Source organism: Puma concolor, chromosome E2 (genome assembly GCF_028749965.1).
Source record: "Puma concolor isolate L17-30 chromosome E2, mPumCon1.1.hap2, whole genome shotgun sequence".
Lineage (NCBI taxonomy): Eukaryota > Metazoa > Chordata > Mammalia > Carnivora > Felidae > Puma > Puma concolor.
The window spans coordinates 4919047-4937615 of NC_141681.1; the positions used below are offsets into that span (position 1 = coordinate 4919047).

Sequence of the window (18569 nt, forward strand, 5' to 3'; positions counted from 1 at the left end):
CGGCCCAGAGCCCGACGCGGGGCACGAACGCCCAAACCGCGAGATCACGACCTGAGCCCAAGTCGGACGCTTGACCGACTGAGCGCCCCGGCACCCAGGCAACTCTTAAATGGAACATGTTTGCCAAAGTTTAAGGATCAAGAGATTTCACAGAGAGGTCCGGGTATTCTGCTCTGCTTTCCCTAGACAATTGGGCTTGGCACCCGCCATGCCAAGGTTCCTGCAGTGGGAATGCCGGTGAGGGCAAAGCGGACAACCCTGGATGTCAGCTCTGAAGCTGAAAGTGACCGCCAGGGGAGGGCGCAACAGAGAGGATCACCTTTCGCAGAAACACTGTTTTTGCAGATTGCAGGAAGATCTTAGCTCATTTATATTCCGTGCCTGCCCCCTGCAGGCGAGTGAGTTTGCGATCCCTTTGGAACCATAATGGGCCCAGGGCCAGGAATGAATGCATGCATGCATGCGTGCATGCAAGCATGCATTTATACCACTCCCTCAATTTTTGACGCAGTACATTAAACAAGGTGTCAAATATTGTCATTTGATTTCTAAAGAAACATGAATTAGCTTGCTGGGTATAGGGTGCGGATTTCAGTTTAAACAAATACTGTCACAGTATTTAGTTCCGGCGTACCGTTTTCCTTTGCCGCCTTTGCTGGGCCGAGTTGACCTCGCGGTGCTCAGAACCGCGGTTCCCTTGAAAACCAGCCCTTTACGCTTTCCGTCCAATAGGGGGCGACAGCAACAACGAATAGAAGGAGAACAATAGTTAAAGGCGAAATACAGTCAAGGTGCTTCCTACAGGGATGCTGAGCCCGTGGAGTCATATTCTGGATGGGAGCCACTTTTGCGGGGGGAGGAGGGGGAGATTACTTAATATATAATGCATTCAGATGGTTCAATCCCCATCCGCTGGTATCTGGCCTCCCACTCATTTCCCTCACAGGTATGACTTCTTTGACCCTTGTGCGCTCTCCCAAAGGCTTTTAAGCGTGTCCGAACAAATAGAAATATCTATTTACACCCCCAACTTTACCCCAAAAGGGAGCAACACCGTTCTGGACCCTGCTTTGTGCGCTCATGACGTATCGGGTTAGAATGTTCCATATCAGTCCATAGAGAAGGTCTCTCCCCACCCCAGACTCCCCTCCCTCACCTCTTTCACGGCTGCATTGGTTCTCCTTGGCAGACCTGTGTCATACTCTATTCACCCAGGCCCCTACCGATGGGCATGTTAGGTCGCTCCTAACCTTTTGCGGCTGGAAATAAAGTTCAGTGAATAACCTTGAACAGATTTACACACACGTGAGCCTGGCTATAGCAGCGGCTGTAGCCCCACCTGCACAGGAGAATCACCCAGGGGGACTTTAAGCATCCCAGCCCCCTGGCTGGACCTGAGATCAATTGCATCGGCACCTCCGAGTGTGGGGTCAGGGCACCACGCTAACTCCAGGGTCCAGCCAGCCCTGGGCACCACTGACCTCTAGGGCAACTTGACTGGTCAAGAGCACGTAGGCTTGTAAATCTGCTAGACATTGCCAAGTGGCCTCTGTTGGGGGTTATGCCCACGTGCACCCCCACCAGTGTGGACAGGGGCTGAGTCTCCCTAGCCTCACCACAGAGCAGGCTTGTCCAACTTTGATCTTTGCTGACCTGCTAGTTTATTTTGAAGGGATCTCTGTCCTGCCTTAATTTGGGCTGAAAGGGAGCATATGTTTGAGAGCCATTTAATCTATCTGGTCGTGGCCTGGGCTGGTTTTTGCTTTCGTTTTTTTGCTTAGATTGGCTTCTGTATACATCAGCAAGATGAATTCTTTGTGATTTGAGTTGCAAATACTGTTCCCTGCTTTGTCTTTTGTTTTCACACTTTGCACGAGGCACTATGTGTCGTTTATGTTGTTTCTCCTTGAAGAGCACTCTTTATCCATATAAATGTGTCCTTGTTTTGTTCTAGGTTTGGATTTTGAGTCAAGCCTGAAAGACCTTTCTCATTTCAGACTTCTTCCCGGGCTTGCTTCGGAAACTTCTGCGGTCTCCTTTATTTACATTCAAAGCCGTGATGCTTTCGGATTGCCCCTGATCAGTGGTGCGAGGTACGAATCCAGTTTTTTGTTTCTTTCCAACGGTCAATTGTATCATTACCTTTATCAAGGAGTAAGATAGGAACTGCTTTGGGCTGCCTCAAACTGGAATTTGTTTTTGACTTTTTATTTATAGCAACACCTGCTCCTCCTTTTCTTTTTTACCTGCCTTGACACTGTTACTAGTCTTTGTGGTCTGGCAGGATAAGGAATGAATGAGTGAGTCAGCCAGGGAGGGAGGAAGACCGAATGAGTCAGCTTTTGCACTCAGAGGAACCCAAAGGGGGAGATAACCAGAATACAAATAACCAGAATACAAAGTAAACAGTGATCCCACCAGCGTTCTGGAAGCAATCCACTTGCTATCCCCTCCTATTTGAAATGCTTCCTTCTTTCCAGTCCCTCCGCACCTAGAACCCAGAGTCAAACACGGGGTGGGGTCAGTTCCTTTGGTCTGCTGCGTTAAGTCACCCGCTTGGAGGTCCCCTTTGGAGGCTAGGAGGTCTGCAGCTCTGCGGCCTGGGCGGGGGGTGGGGGGTGGGGAGGAGGAATAAGGAAGAGGGAGAGGCAAGGAGTGGGTGGGAAGAGGAGGGCAGAAGACAAGGGAGGAGGGGGAAGGGAGGAGGAAGAGAGAATAGGGAGAAAGGAGAAGGGGTAAGTGGTGGAGATACCGGGGAGAGTTAAAAAGGAAGAGAGAAGGGGGAAGAAAGGAAGGGAGGGGAGGTAAGAGAAGAGGCGGAGGAGGGGTTGGGAAGTGGGAGGAGCAAGGAGGGGGAGGGGAGGAGGGGAGCAGGGAGGGCGTAAGGAGGGCTTCCACAAGGAAGGGGAGGAGGGAGGAGGGAGAGGGAGTAGGGAAGGGTGAGGGAAAGGAGAAAGAGGGGTTGGGGAGGAGGAAGTGGGAGAACGAGAAGGGGGTTGGGAGGGAGGAGGGGGAGAGAGGAGCAGAAAGCCCCTCCTCCAGCCCCTGCCACGGAGTTGCGCAACCCGCCCGGACTGGGATTGGTCGTAGGCGAATCAAGAGGCCCCGCCCCCACGGCCCAGCGGCCAATGGCCGGAGGGGGGCGTGGCGGCGCGGCCTGGATCCCAGCGCGCGCCCTGTGCGCCCTCGGAGCCGCCGCCGCGCTCGCAGCTCGCAGCTCGCCCCTCGCAGCCCGCGCCGCTGTCGCCGCTGCCACCACCGCCGCCCGCCCTCCGCGCGTCCCCGCCGCGCTCCTTTCCCTGCGGCCGGCCCGGGGAGCGCTCGGTCGCTCCGGGCAGAGTGTCCCTGCTGCGACCCTACGGCGATGGCCACCAAGATCGACAAAGAGGCTTGCCGGGCGGCGTACAACCTGGTGCGCGACGACTGCTCGGCCGTCATCTGGTGAGGAACTTTCCATTGCTCTCCAAGCCCCGCTCCCCGGGCTCGCGAGGGGCCTGGTGCACTGAGCCGGCTTCCAAACGGGACGGATTAAGGGTCATGCCGTGCTGTCTCCCGCAGCCTTAACCCAGGACAGCGTGGAAAGCCAGCGCTGGCTTCTCCCTATTCAGAGCATCCTTTAGATTGTCCTGCTGGAAGCTTGGCACCTGGCTGCTACCATCGCTGATGTGTGTATGTGTGTGTTTTTTCTTCTCCCAATCCAAAGGGTGACTTTTAAATATGACGGCTCCACCATCGTCCCCGGCGAGCAGGGAGCACAGTATCAGGACTTCATCCAACAGTGCACAGGTAGGGAAACGCGCCTTCGAGGGGGGTGGGGGGGGGAGATTGCTGATCTTTGGGGGAAATTGTCAACGCGGGAAAGAGGAGCTTCTGTGGAGGCCAAGCTGGGAGGAGCCTGGCCACCCCCACCGCGCCTCTGGCGCTGGGGGGAACCAGATTTGAGGATTTTAAAGCCTCGTGAAACGTGCTCCCTCTGGACATCCAGAGCAACCAGGGGGGACTGCCTGGCTCCCTTGCTCCCACAGTACCCTCTCCAGTAGAGATGGCTCCTTTGGCTCCTCTGCCCCCTGCGGGTCACTGGTTTTCCAAGGGTCAACTCAGTGTGGTTCCAGACTCGTCTTCCGCCCTCCCCACCTTCACCAGTCAGTGAGCCGAAATAAAAACAATCCTGGAACTTGCAGGAGAAAGAAACTCAGCTATATCCTCCTTTCTCCCGAGATCATTGTCAGTGTTTTGGTTATACGTGTGTTTTTTACTTGTAGGAAATAGAGTCAGATAGGACAGAGTACACGCCATATGACGAGTACAATTTCATTGATGTGAAATTGTAGAAAAGGCAAATCTGATGTGTGGTGTGAAAAGTCAGAAGAGTGATCTCCTTTTGGGGTAGATAGCCACTGACTTGGGAGGGGCACATGGAAGGCCGCGGGCTTTTGGAAATGTCTCCTCTTTCCGTCTGGGAGGTGATTACACAGGTGTGTACCTAGGTAAGAAATCATTGAGCAAAATACTTCTGATGTGTAAACTTTGTGCACTTCCCTGGGGGTGTGTTAAACCATTGAAAGGAAGGAATGCATGGTGTATATAACCACAGACCCCTCGGTAGAGGCAAAAAGCCCAGCCCCTTTGGGCATGGGACCCATTCCAGGTCTCTGGTGTCTAGCTTTGAAACAGATGTGCAAACAAAGGCAGTGTGGTCTGGAGGTTAGAGCAGGAACTCTGGGCCAGCTCAGCAGAGTGGGTGTGAATCACCGACTGGCCACTTCCTGGCTGTGTGACTGGGGGCAAGTTGCTTAACCTCTCGGGGCCCTGGTTTCCTTACCTGTAGTCTCAGGGGACTGCTGTGAGGGTAACTGAGTCAACGTGTGTAAAATGCTCAGGGCAGTGCTTGTACAAAACTACGCGGCCAACCGTAAAATGAAGAAAACGTACGAGATTGTGCCACAGGATCACGTGGCCGCGCCTTTCCTTCACTGTTTCCTTAAGCAAATGGTATTTTGCCTTTGGTTTAATTGAAAGAGTATTTCTGAAGAGTCTGCTGTGGGCTGGGCGGTCCTAAGGCGTACAGATTGCTTAAAAATTAAACCTAAAATATCAGAGGTATGAAATGCTGCAACAGCTCACGTTGAATAAGGCACCGAGGGTGTCTCGTGGAGAGCCGCTGGGGCGGGATTTGAACCCAGGCCCCTGACTCAGGATCCCTGCCTCTGTACCACCACTACTCTTCCTCCGCTGTGGTGGATGCTTTTGCAAGTAGCCTAAGTACAAACCCTTGGCTTTCCCCCCAATCTGGTGGACAACCAGGAGATTTAACAATATTTTTTGTCTGGTCGGATCTGAGGCTTTGTCCGACCGGCCAGCTTCCCTCCTCGCTGAATTCAGGAACAGAAAACTAGCAGTTTCTTTCCTCCCTTTGACCATCCATCACTTCCCACCCAGCCCCCCTCCCCCCGCCCCCCCCCACCCCCCCCCCGCCCCCCCCCCCCCGCCCCCGCCGCCGCTGCCATCAGACTGGGTCTTGCTTCTGAAGCTATTGTTCGCTCCAGCAAGTAGGAGAAGGTGACCCAGGGACGAAAGTGCATCCTGTCAATAGAAGAGACTCTGAACAGATGCTCGCGGCCATTGGAAGGGCTTGGTGCGGTCAGAGAATACTTCCTTCCTCCCCTGGGGCCTTGCAGGCGTGTTACTCTGACCCTTCCCCCAGTGGCACGGATGGGAGTGGGGAGTGCCTGGCGGGGGAACTAAAAATGCTTTCCCTGCTGCTCGTTGATCTTATGAATGGGCTGTGGGATCCGAAGGCTCCGTCTGCTTTGGCTGGAAATCTGCCTGCCTTCCCCAGCCATCTGTTGGACAAATGTATAGACGAGTTATGGTTGCTGTGTCTGCACTGGTTCCCCTCGGAAAACCACGGCCGTGTCCTCGTGACCCAGTGACAAAGGACTCAGAACGCACGGGCCGGTAGCTTTCTACACGCAAGTCGCTGCACTTGGCGTGCCTTGTCCCCATGACTGAGATCGTTCCCCTTCCACAGGTGAGTACCCCAAGGCCCAGCGCAGTTAAGTAACTTGCCCGCCGTCACGTAGTTAGGACGCGGCAGAGCTGGGACTGGAACCCAGGCAGGCTGGCTCCAAGTCCCATGTTCGTGGCCTCGTCTCTCTAAGGAAGTGGGTTTAGATTTTTTTTTTTTAAGTTTTATTTATTTAAGTAATCTCCACACCCCACGTGGGGCTCGAACTCACGACCCCGAGATCAAGGGTTGCTCACCCTTCCGACCGAGCCTGCCAGGTACCCCGGAAGTGGTTTAGATTCTCATTTTCAAGCCAGGAGGCTTCTTTAGTGCTACAGTAGGTTCCAGTTTGTTTGCAGGATACATCACTTATGTGATGCGGGGAGGGCTCTCTGTGGCCCTAATTCCCAGGCAGGTGTCTTGCAAGCCTGAGGGGCCCAGGCCGTGGGGACAGGCTCTCGCTCTGGCCCAGCCTTCCCCTTTCCAAACATCTAACAAGGTGCAAAGGGGACTTAGAAGCCAGAAGCCATCACTCCATCTCTCCCTCCAAAGGTGCTGGGGTGGGGTGGGGGAGGGGCGGTGGGGCGGGGCGTTTCCTCCCGGGGCTTTCTCTCCTCCCAGACAGCCCGCTTCTGGCATTCTCTCCGAACCAGCCCTTCTTTCCCAGCCCCGTGCCCTCTGGCTGCTGCCATCCTGCCCGCCCAGCTTCTGCCTCTCATCTCTCCTCACCCCCAGGCCTGGCCTCTCCTTGGCTGCGGCTGTTTTCTGGAAGGTTGCTCATCTTCCTGTTTCTGGTGGCAGGGTTTGGAGCCCTCTGTGTTCTGTACTGGCTCTTTGGGTGCTGGATGCACCTGCCCACCCCCCCCCCCCAACTGCTTTACTGCCTCCACTCTTGGCTTTTTGCCCCACACCTCAGTCCACGAGAGATGGTCCGAGAGCTCGCATAGTGGGGTGTGTTTTTTATTTCCACAGCCCGGAGTTAGAAAATCTCTAGAGTCACATCCCAACTGTGTCTCTTGCTTGCTGTGTGGCCTTGGGCAAGGACATCCCCTTCTCTGTGCCTCAGTGTTCTAGTCTGTGAAATGGGCGTCCTGGCGGTGCTCACCTCTGACAGTGACTGGGAGGGTTGGCCGAAAGAACACATTTAAAAGGAGAGCGCAGGCCGCCGATGGCACGTCGACTGTTGGTACTTTTTATGGGGTTTACTCTCGTAGCTCTTAGGAGGACGTTGTGTTTTCTGTTCTGAAGCTCCCGGTATGTACCTCAGCACCGTGCCCAGTGGGCCCAGAGCTCCAGATTAGCCCCAGTAGCCACTCGACCCCAGGGCGGCGTGGCACGCCTTGGACCTTTCGCCTGGGTCTGTGCGCAGTAACGCTCAGTCCATAAGCACCGACTGCGGAAGAGACGGTTGGCACAGCGGTTCAAGGTTTAGGCTGCATCGGGCCGGCCTGGCTTCCAGGTCGGGCCAGTCATGTGACCTGGGGCAGTTGCGTGACCTACCTGCGCATCCTTTGCTACAGTGTGGTCATTAGGAGGGTTAAGGAAGCAATTCACCATGCTGACAACGTCCTAAGCGTTCCTTAAGTGTTAATGACTGTGATTGTCATCTCCTTCATCTCCTTGGTGGAACTTAATTGGTGTGGCAGGAGCCTGTGTGGTCTGACAGCACCAGAGAGGTGGGAGGGTCAAGAAGCGATGGGGAGGAAAGGAATAGCCAGCTGTGCTGGAGGGCGGGGGGTGCCCCCCACAGAGCCTGGGGGAGCCGAGGGGAGCCACTTGCCAGGCCGAGTGGATGTGTGATCTCTCTGATTGCGGCAGAGAGGGCCTGTGGATCATGGGTACGCGACGATCAGTGGCTCAAGCTGTCTATGAAATCACGTTTTGTTTTTGTACTTGATAAGTAATGTGTGTCCCTGGTGGAATATTGAGAAAGCCAGACTAAGCAAAAAGAAGACAATAGAAACTGGATATAGTTCAGATACGCTTTTATTACTCGGAAATGGGTTCATTAATTCGTGTGTCCTTCCTTCCTTCCTCCCTTCCTCCCTTCCTCCCTCCCTTTCTTCCTTCCACGTATGTGAGTGTCTCTTCTGCAGGGTCCTGTTCTGGGCGCTGAGGATAAATATAGAAACAGAGAAGGTCCCTGTCCTCAGAGAGCTCATGTTTTATTGTCATTGCCCAGCCTTTAAAATGGCTACGTAATGTTCTCTCATATAAGTGTAACATTGTTTAACCAATTCTTTGTTGATGGACCCCAAAGTACTCTGTCGCAAGCCCGTTTTATTTTGGAAAGGATCCAAGCACCTGGGAATGAATCCAGTTTTCTGTGGGTGCGTATTTTAGAGCCGATCGGGTGCGAGCATCGATGGTCAAGCCAGGATATCTTGCCTGGACTTGTAGCCTTGAGGTGCTGTGTGACCTTGGGCAAGACTCCTGCATTTTGTTTCCCCCTCTGTAAGAGGGGGATAATGACTGCACCGCTTTGTTGTGAGAATACATTGACGTGATATATACAAAGCGGCACTTGGTATGGCCTCAGGGCTCAAAACTATGGTTGTTGCTAATGTGGAACCTTCTTGGAAGGTGTCACACATCAATGGATAGGTTGAAATAAACTTGGAGGTCAGTGTCCGCGTGAAGCTTGATTGGGGTAGATGCCCTGTGATGTTGGCTAGATGAGGGTCTGGGTGCAGATGATAGTCCCACGATGCTTTGTTGACCCTGGAGTCTTCAGCTCAAAACCTCACTCACAGGGAAAAGCGGGGTTTGATATTTTTGTCCATACTTGGACGTCCCATCCTTGGGGTGGGGGGCTTTTCTCATTTCAGAGTAATCCCCGCTCTGCCAGTGTAGTTCCGGGGAAGCTGACTTAACTCCGTACTGCCCCACTGGGAAGACGCTGGCCACTCAGAGTAAGCCGTGTCCTCTGTTGGCTGATTGGTTCGGGGTTGGGCCCTCGTGACTCAAGTCGAGCCAATCGGCTGCATCCCTGATACTTTGGACAGAGTTGCTGGGCGAGCCCATTTTGCTCTGGGATTAAGACCTGTTAGCATAGTGAAGGCCTGGAGCTTTTGGGACCCTTGCACCCTGTGGGGACTCGGGAGCAGAGCCAGAGATGGGGAGCGGGTCCTAGAGGGCGTGGCTTAAACTCTCAGGTGCAGCCACGCGCCTGGAGCTCTGTCCTGAGGCCGTTTGCTTCCAGGGGCCAGTTCAATTTCTTTTCCTCAAGCCAACTTGAGTAGGCTCTTTATCATTTCCATCGAAAAGAGCCGAGGCCATAGCCCCCAGGGTAGATGGCTGGGCGGGGCTGAGGGAGGAGAATCCAGGCTGGCCCGGGAATTCAAAAGCTCTCCTATGAGGATTAGGTGAGGTATCCGGGCATTTTTAGCTTGGAGAGGCACCTCAGGGGACTTGAGTGTTGTCCTTGGTGTTTGAGGGGCTGCCGTGTGGCGTGTGCCCACTTCACTTCTTCACACCCCAACCCCACGTGGTAGAAGGACCAGACAGTAGGAATTTCAGGGGTAGATTGTAGGTTCACGTGAGGAAGGACTGTCCTTGGGTTAGAATGGGCTGTCACTGAAGGTAGTGAGACCCCCATCGTGGGAGGTATGTCAGGAGTGGTTGCCTGACCACTTAGCACAGATGTTTAAGAAAGGGTTTGAAAGGGGCCATCCGTGACCATGCACTCTCCTCTTCTGGTCTGTTCTGCTCCCAGGAAGAGAAACAGAATGCATTAGTATAGGCGCCGGATGGGGTCAGCCCTACCAGGGGCTGAGAGCGGCAGTCGGGTGGTTTCTAAGGAAAATGGGGCGTTTATAGTTAGAGAAAATACTATTTATTCTGACACTTGCCCAAGAACAGTAAGGCAGGCTTTATTCAGGGGGACTGTGTGACAGGTGTAGGGACCATTACCATGCGGGTTTGCAACGGGGGAGGGGGATCAGGCTCAGTTCTGAATACGACAAGAAAAAGTCCGAATTTATAGTCAAGAAGCAAGATGGGGGCCAGTGGATGGGGGGTGGCCAAGAGGAAGTGTCAGGGCTGAGGGCGATTCTGGCCGAACTGCTAAACTTAGCAGGATTCTTGCTGAACGCGAGTAACGCACAGATGAACACAGAAGTCCGAAAGTTGAGACCTAGGTGAAGAAGCGTTCAGAAGGCCAAATTAGAATTTGGTCAAGGACGGAAACTTGGCTGCTACCAAAAGAAAGCGGACGGGGCGCGAATAAGACAAATGCCCTTGTCTGGGGCCTCTGCGTGTCCAGCTGCACAACGCACGTACAATTGGCGGTCAGTTTATCGTGCTGTTCTGCACTTGGCTGTTTCCTGACCCCCTTGTGGCCCATGCATGTACAGCCTCCAGAAATTTCAGCCAAAAGGTCAGGAGAGAAACGTCTAGTGAGTCTAAGGGAATAGGAGGTCGAAAGGAAGCTTTAAATCTGCAGCAGTGCTGTGAACGTGGCAAAGCGCTAAGCAGTCTGTCCGCCCATCGAACGAATGATGACGGAGCACCTCCTTTGTTCCAGAGACAGCGTTGGGTTTATGATTTTTAGGCGGCACTTTGAAGGCTAGTGAGCCACTACCTGCACGGCTCTCTGCGATATACAGTGTCTCGTTGCTTTGTTTTCCCACACGTGTGTCGCGGAGGGGTTTCGAGCCGCACTGCCTTGCTTCCTTGTGTCCTAAGGTGCATGGGCGCGCTTGAGATGGCTCGTCTGGGTTGCCTCTGGGGTGATAGTGGTGCCTGCTTTTGACTTTGTGGTCTTTCCCCTTCCATGGGGAAGGCTGCTACCTGTCCATCTGCCTGGTAAGTAGCGTGTCCTTGTTCAGAAAGAGTCTTCGATGAATTGAATTGAATTGAATTGAATTGAATTGAATTGAATTGAGTTTTTGCTCCTTGAAAATCGCTGGGAGTTGGTGCAGACTTTTAAAGTTTTGCTTGTGGAGCGACTAGGTGTTCCCTCCGCCCCCTCATCTTCCATCATTTCTCCACCTGTTACGTTCTGGGGACTGTCCCCTCACCCCTAGAGCACGGCACCCCACGCATAGGTCTTTGGTAATCTGGTCACCAAAATTAGTGGCCGTTTCTTTGTCCTTATTCCACTCCGTGTTCTCCCAGCTTTTGTCGGTGAGCACGACTCACTGAAAAAACACGTTTCCTTCCCTCTGCTTCCCCCTGCAAACACACATACTTCTCCTTTTATGTCTCTTACCTCCTGTTCTCATTTTCTGCTCCTGCTCCTCTTTTCCCTTCTTGCCCCACAAGAGTGGGCGTTTCCCACCCTTGATCTTGGCTTTTCCTTCTGCAGGGAATGGGGTGAGCGCCTGCTGGGTGCCACGCCCTTTGACTGGTGACTGCGTAGCCCAGGGCCAGGTGGCGTCAACCCCTCTCCCCTTTGGAACATCTGGTGGCTTTTGCCCGTAAGGTCCAAATGCTTAGCGATAACACAGAATGCCCCTTACGAGCCCTCCCATTGCTCGTCCCCAACACAGAGGGTTCTGACCCCTTGATTGCTCAAAGGCCAGGCTCCGTGCGGACGCTTTGCACATATTGGCACAGATACTGTTTCGTATCCGTGAAGGATGTGTGTGTGTGATGAGTAACTAGGAGTTTCCCCGTTTCACTGATGAGGAGTCTGACCATTTCCTTGAAGAGTCGAAAGTTGCTTGCTTGAGATGGGAGAGTAGGTGGCCTTGGACCCCAGATCTGTGTCCAAGGAGCTTTGTCCTCCCGGAGGACTTCTATACGCCTGTCAAGGCCCAGTGGAAATGTCCCCTCCGTGCAGATGGCCTCCTTGCCTCCGTGATGCTCACCACATTGTGCGGGGTGAGGGGTGCCTGTTTCTTCAGCGCTGCAGCAAGGGCCTGGAGAGAGCGACTCGGGCCGGGGTGGTGGCCTCCTTGGTGGCGAACCCCTGCCCCCCCCCGTGGTTAGCCGGTCCCAATCTCTTTTCCTTACGTGGGCCCAAGTCGCAGGCTGCAGCACTCAACAGCGCCTCACGTCGTCGTCGTACCCACGTCTGTCTGTCGTCTGACTTTCCCTGCTGGAGGCTGAGCTCCCCCCGGGGCGGAATCCTGGTTGCTGTCCCGTCAGCACCTGGAACAGCACCTGGCATTCTCATCTGCTGCTTGTTGAGTAGAGGAATGACAGTCCCCTGAGATGTTTGAGAGCTGAGCTACCCCCCCCCCCCCCGGAACGCACGCTGTGCCCCTGCTGAGGTTGCAGCCCAGTGGCCCGTATGGACATCTGCAGGTGCCAAGGCTCCCTGGCCGCTGCCTCTGCCCCCACTGGCTTCTGGCTCCGGTTTCCTGCCCCAGGGCCCTTACATGGCTGCATTCCTCGCCCACCTGATTTTATGTGCTTGGCTTTTCAGATTCAGCTCAGTCAGTGGCCTCAGCAGGGGCAGGTCCCCCGAGGCCTGTGTCTGACCTGATGGCGGGGCTATGCCCTCAGCATTTTGTGTTTTATTTCACCAGCGCATTTTGAAATCAGCCTGCCTTACGTCCTGAGTTGGTCCTGGACTTGGTTTATCCTCCTCTACCTCATTTTTCCTGTGCCTTCTGGAACAAATTCCCACAAACCGAGTGGCTTGAAATAACGCAATTTTATCATCTGACAGTTCTGGAGGTCAGAAGTCCAAAATCTGTCGCACCGGGCTAAACTCCAGGTGTAGGCAGGGGTGTGGTCTTTCTGGAGGCCCCAGGGGAGAGTCCATTTCCTGGCCTTTTCCAGCTCCTGGAGGCGCCTGTGTCCCTCGATTCAGGGCCCCTCCTCCACCTTCGAGGCCAGTGAGAGCGGGTCGCGTCCTTGTCAAGCTGCTGTCTCTGTGGTTCTGATTCTTTTGCCTCGAGGCTCCTGATTACGTTGGGCCCACCTGCATCATCCAGGATGCTCTCTCCTATCCAGATCCTTAACAATCATCTCTGCAAAGGCCCTTCTGGGTCAGATGCTATAGTCGTGGGTTCTGGAGATTCCGACGCGGACATTGTGGCCAGCCGTCTTGCCAGCCGCTGTGGTCTAATGATTTCATCTCATCTACACCGTGGCCCAGTGTGGAAGGTCCCGCTGTAAGTCCCACTCCGTAGGTGGGAAAACTGAGGCTCAGAGATGGGAAGGCCCTGGCCCAAGGTTGCACAGAGGCCCCGCTCTGTTCCTTCCCTGGCGCCTGGGTTCCTGGCCACCACCCCCTGACGCCCTGCTGCTTCCCTACGCTTGCAGCTGAAATTCTTTTCAAACAAGCTCTTATGGGGGCGCCTGGGCGGCTCCGTCGGTTAAGCGTCCGACTTCAGCTCAGGTCGTGATCTCCTAGTCCGTGAGTTCGAGCCCTGCGTCGGGCTCTGCGCTGACAGCTCGGAGCCTGGAGCCTGCTTCTGATTAGGTGTCTTCCTCTCCCTCTGTTCCTCCCCTCCTCACACGTGCGCGCGCTCTCTCTTGAAAAAAACATTAAAAAAAAAAAATCTCTCTTAAAAAAAAACAAAAAAGCTTTTTCCTTCTCCCACCCCCCAGTTTTACTGAGAGATATTTGACAGACGTCATTAGCAGCGTAAGGCACAATGGTTTGCTTTCTGCGTGCTGCGGAATGATCACCACGGGAGGTTCCGTGGATATCTGTCATCTGATGGGGGGGTGCAATAAAGCGAAAGAGAAAGCATTTCTCTTTGTGATCAGAGCTCTTAGGACCCACACTCATAATAGCTTTCCGCAAGCTCTTTTCTGGAACGCTCAGGGGCAGCCCTAAGGCCTGTGTCCCTGGCTGGTGGCACGTTAGTGGGACTCACAGCTCAGAGGTGATTTTTCTGGAAGAAGTGGAAAACCTGCGATGGTCTCTGAAGGACACCTCTGTGATTCAAATGCCTCTGTCCTTCCCAGGGGACAATTCTGACTTTGCTACTTCTGTCTGAAAGGATGTTCCGGGAGGTCATCTGATCTGACCCGGAGGTAGTTTTCGTCCCTTTTGGGGGGCTCTAATTCTACCCCGATTGTAGACTGGAGCGTGTTGTTCCTGGTTTCAGATAAAAGGCGGTTGCCGCCTCGGGCAGGCCAGGGTTCCCCCTGGGTCACGCTGGGCTCCTGGGGAACACTGAGAAGAGCCGGGTCCTGGGCTGTGAGCCCCCCTCCGCCCCCCACCCCCCAACAGAGGAGGGCCCGTGTTCACTCCTGCGAGCCCCGCAGCCCTGAAGACGATGCCCCTCGCCCCGTTCTCGATTTAGCAAAACCCACTGCCACGTGTCCGATTCTGAGAAAATAGCTTACTCTCTCCCTCAGCGTGACTTCTCGTTACTCCCATCCAACAAATACAAATCGAGGACCTGCCGCATGCCAGCCCGTCTGGCCGTAAGGGACATAAGTCACAGAGCTCGCGTTGTTTTGGGAGCACAGGGACCGATCACAGACAAGCTGGCAAATTGGGTCACTCCCGAATGCCCCAAAGAGGGTGAAAAGAAGCAATGGCCTGGAGGTGGCCCGCAGCGGGGCCACCGTCAGCCAGGGTTTGGTCACGGGAGGCCTAAAGAGGAGGGGACGCTGAGGCAAGCCTGAACGCGAAGGAGGTGGACACTCGGGTGCCTGGGAGTGGAGTGGGCCCGGCACAAAGGAAGGCCCTCAACAATAAAAAAGAAAATGGACGAGGGGTTTGAACAGGCTTCTCTCCCAGGAGCCTGGCAATCCCACTCCTTAGTATCTACCCGAGAGAAACGCAGTCACGGGTCTACGTGAAAACTTGCGCGCGAATGTTCACAAGCATCGTTCACGAGAGCCGGGGAGCGGAGACCGCCCGGCTGACCGTCGTCGGATGCAGGATAGACAAAACGCGTCTCTCCACGTGGTGGGACGTTACCCAGCCGTAGCAAGGGAGGAAATCGCGATTTGTCAGCGCCGTGACGCTGTCGAGCCTTGAGAACATGATGCCAAGTGAAAGAAGCCAGACGCGAAAGGCCACGCGTTGTGCGATCCCATGTGTTTGAAGATTCCAGAACGAGGCGCTAGAGAGCTGGGGAGTAGTTGCTGGGGTGGGGGGCAGGGGATGAAGGAAGACAGACCACCGGCAAGTAGGAGGTCTCCTTTTGGGGCTAATGGAATGTTTTGGAATTAGACCTAACGGCCAATGAATTGTGCGTTTAAAAGGGGTGAATTTTATGATATGTGAATGATGTCTCAGTTTTTGCAATGTGTAGAGGCAAGGGGGTCCGGGGGGCCCCGTGGGCCGCGGCGATGACTCTGGGTTTTACTTGAGCATTTTCTTCCTATGCCTTTGTTCTACAGCCTTCTGGAAGTTTGCCTCGGTCCTTCTCGTGGAGAATCCCCTGCTCAGCATGTTTCACTCTTGTCACTGTTCCGTCTGTTGCAGACCTGCCCGTCCCCACGGCGACCCTCCACCCCCGTGGGCCCCTCGGATGCACTCAGCGCTGCCCTCCCTGCCCCCCCCCCGCCCCCCCTGCACGTGCCGTGTGCACTTGATGTCCTGGATTTCCATTCTCCTCGCCATTTCCATCGGCTCCGTGATAGTTGACCTCTTGTCATCGCTGTCTAGCGTTTTTTCACCGCTGGCTCTGTGCCAAGGCTCGCTTCTGAGGCTTTCGCTCTCCATTCTGGGGAGGATTGATATCCAGGGACATAGGTCCCGTGGCTGTGTTCTTGTCTTCCCGAGCCCGCGCCCAGGACGGAGCCGGTGCCCAGGGCGTGTGTATGTCATTGCCGTCAGCCCTGGCGTCAGAAATGAGCATTTAAAGAAAAGTAGGGGTTCCGTCTCGGATATTCATAGGGGTTAATAAATTGGTGAGTCGGTAAAAGTGAAATAAGTCAGCTGTGAACGTGTGGGCGAACTTGAGGGCTGGAAGGTTACCAGCCGTGGGGATCGGTGGGGGTGCAAACGTTTTGTGAGTTCTGTGCCCGGCCCCCAGGGGCACCGGAGTTGGAAGAGCCGCACGCCGCAGCCCGGAGAGCTGGGGATCGGAGTGAGAAGCCACTGGGCCGCAGTCACCCAGTGGAAAGAGGCAGAGCCGGGACGCAAGCCTGGGGCTCCTGGCTCCCTCAGGCTGCTGGGGTCTAGGATTTGCTTGGCTCCCCGAGACCCAGTTGAAACGTCACTTCCTCTTGGAAGCTCGCCCTGATCGCCACTCCCCAGGCAGAATGATTTTCCTGCTTTCTTTGACGTTCCCATCCGCCCTGTGGAAACTTGTTGCTGTGGCATTACCTGCCCTGTGTCACACGCTCTGTTTTTGTTTGCCGGGCTAGAGTGTACGTCCTTTGAGGGCAGGGATGGTGTCTTCTTCTTTTTTCAAAAAAATTTTTTCTTTAACGTTTATTTCTTTTTGAGACAGAGAGAGACAGAGCGTGAACAGGGGAGGGGCAGAGAGAGAGGGAGACACAGGATCCACAGCAGGCTCCGGGCTCCGAGCCGTCAGCGCAGAGCCCGACGCGGGGCTCGAACTCACAGACCGCGAGATCGTGACCAGAGCCGAAGTCAGACGCCCACCCGACTGAGCCCCCCCCCCCCCGCCACCGGCGCCCCAGGGACTGTCTTCTTGAGCAAAGTCCCTCTTCACAGATTGTTAATATGTGTCCGCGATGACCGACGGCAAAAACAGATGCAAGAATGCAGAGCAGGGCACGACAGGGGAGTGTGGTGCTTGGACAGTCAGACATTCAGCGTCCCCACGGTGTCTCGCTGCAGGTGCTGTAGGAGTGGGTTCTGCCTCCGGGACCTGGTTGTGGCCTCTATTCTCTAAGTCAGAAGGTCCCGTCGGGTTTAGCATGGTGACTTCCATTTAAGGAAGTAAAACTAACCATCAAAAAAAAAAAAAAAAAAAAGCAGCAAGAAAGTTCCGGTGCCTTGTCATTTGGGGAGAACCTTCAGCTACCCTGACAATTTGGGTATTCAGATCAGCCCGCTCCCGGAGGGTTCCACCGAAGTAATCACCTTGCCTTCCCTCTGGCTATCATGCAGTCCATTTTCTCCTGTTTTCTGCCTAAGTGGGAAAGCTGGGTCACTCGCGTGTAATGGAACCGCAGTGAGTCAGGAATCCCTGGAGAAGTCTACTGCCTTGAGGGGCGCCTGGGGGGGCTCCGTGGGTGGAGCGTCCGACTTCGGCTCAGGTCAGGATCTCGCGGTTCGCGGGTTCGAGCCCCGCATCAGGCTCTTGTGTTGACAGCTCAGAGCCTGGAGCCTGTTTCGGATTCTGTGTCTCCCTCTCTCTCTGCCCCTCCCCTGTTCATGCTCTGTCTCTCGCTCAAAAATACACATCAAAAAACGTTTTTAAAAAGCCTCCCTTTGACGAATGGGGGAGCAGATCTCAGACGGCAGGTGTGGACCCTCTGTATACGGACCCGCAGCACAGAGCACGTAATCAAATCCGGTCTCCATGCCTGCTCTGTGACGACCGAACCAAGATGTGAACAGGGGCCTTATTCCTAGGGCAATGGGCTTTCTTGCTTTCTTTCTTTCTTTCTTTCTTTCTTTTCTTTTTTTTTTTTTTGTGCTTAGTATTTACCCCCAATTTTTTGAGTGGGACAGGAGGGTTTTTTTTGTTGTGTGTTTAACCAATCGGGGCAAACAGTTAAGAACCACCTTGAAAAAGAGAGTGTGAGTCACTTTTCAGTAATGACACGTCTCCTGTCAAGGAAGGAACTTGTTCCTATCAGCCTCAGGCCTCAGTCCCCTTCCCGGGGGCAGCCACCAAGCCCCCTGTCCTCTGACTCCTAGAGAGGACGTTCTCCACCTCCCAGACCCTCGTCCGTTACTGCCTGGGCTCCCCTCCCTTTCCCCCACCACACCTGCCCCCCCACCCCCCACCCCTGTGAGCAGCCCCGTGGAAGGGAGGGCTGCTGTGGTCCCTGTCCAGCTGTCCCCCGGCCCCAGGCAGCAGGATGTTCAAATTCTTTCCCATTTCCTCCCGCACCCACTCCAGGGAGCTCTCTTGGTGGAAGCTGACAGCTCAGCTTTTTGGTGTGTGGGTTGTTTTCTTCCTTACATGAACCTTGTTTGCATAACTTCTTAGGGAGTCTATATAAGGTAAGGTCAGCTTTAGAGCAGGCTGCAATCATGTCGCGCTCTGGGGCAATTTCCTCCCCGCTTCTCCTTCCCTTTTCTTTTGACTCGCTCTTGAGAGCGAGTTCACTGTTGGATGGAGGTTACGAAATGACGCGTGTGCTCTCTCTGTCCCTCTGCTGGCCAGCAGATGTGTGTTAGTGCCCACGAAGTGCCTCGTGCCGTGGGAGATAACACCGAGTGGACAGATGTGGAAGTAGCTAAATAGATAAACCGGGCACAGAGCGTCTACTTAGGGGGTTACGTAGGTGGTGAGACCCTTATCGTTGGCTTATTTGTACTTCTCATGATTGTCCGCTTTGTGTTTTGTGTGAAATGGAAAAGAATTGTTCAAAGCGTTTATAAACGATCCTCAGTCTCCTCTGGGTTCTATCCCTTTCCAGCCAGGGCTGGCTTCAAGGAGAGGCAGAGGGGAAGACTAGGGTCCCTTTTGGGAGAAGGTGGGGGCCCTTGGTCAGTGTGGGCCCCATGTTAGGGTCACCCTGCTGAGAATGCTGGGTGGGGTGGTCAGAATCT

The 18569-nt window shown here is 54.4% G+C and overlaps 1 protein-coding gene across 1 annotated transcript in view; it reads left to right on the forward strand.

Moving 5' to 3' along the window:
• Positions 1 to 3188: 3188 nt before the first annotated feature.
• COTL1 (coactosin like F-actin binding protein 1) overlaps positions 3189 to 18569 on the forward strand; it is a 37351-nt gene continuing 21970 nt past the window's right edge. The window contains exons 1-2 of the mRNA XM_025920894.2: positions 3189 to 3441; positions 3704 to 3786. Of these exons, the coding sequence (XP_025776679.2) occupies positions 3365 to 3441; positions 3704 to 3786 (160 nt within the window). The 5' untranslated portion in view covers positions 3189 to 3364. The remainder of the gene's footprint in view (positions 3442 to 3703; positions 3787 to 18569) is intronic.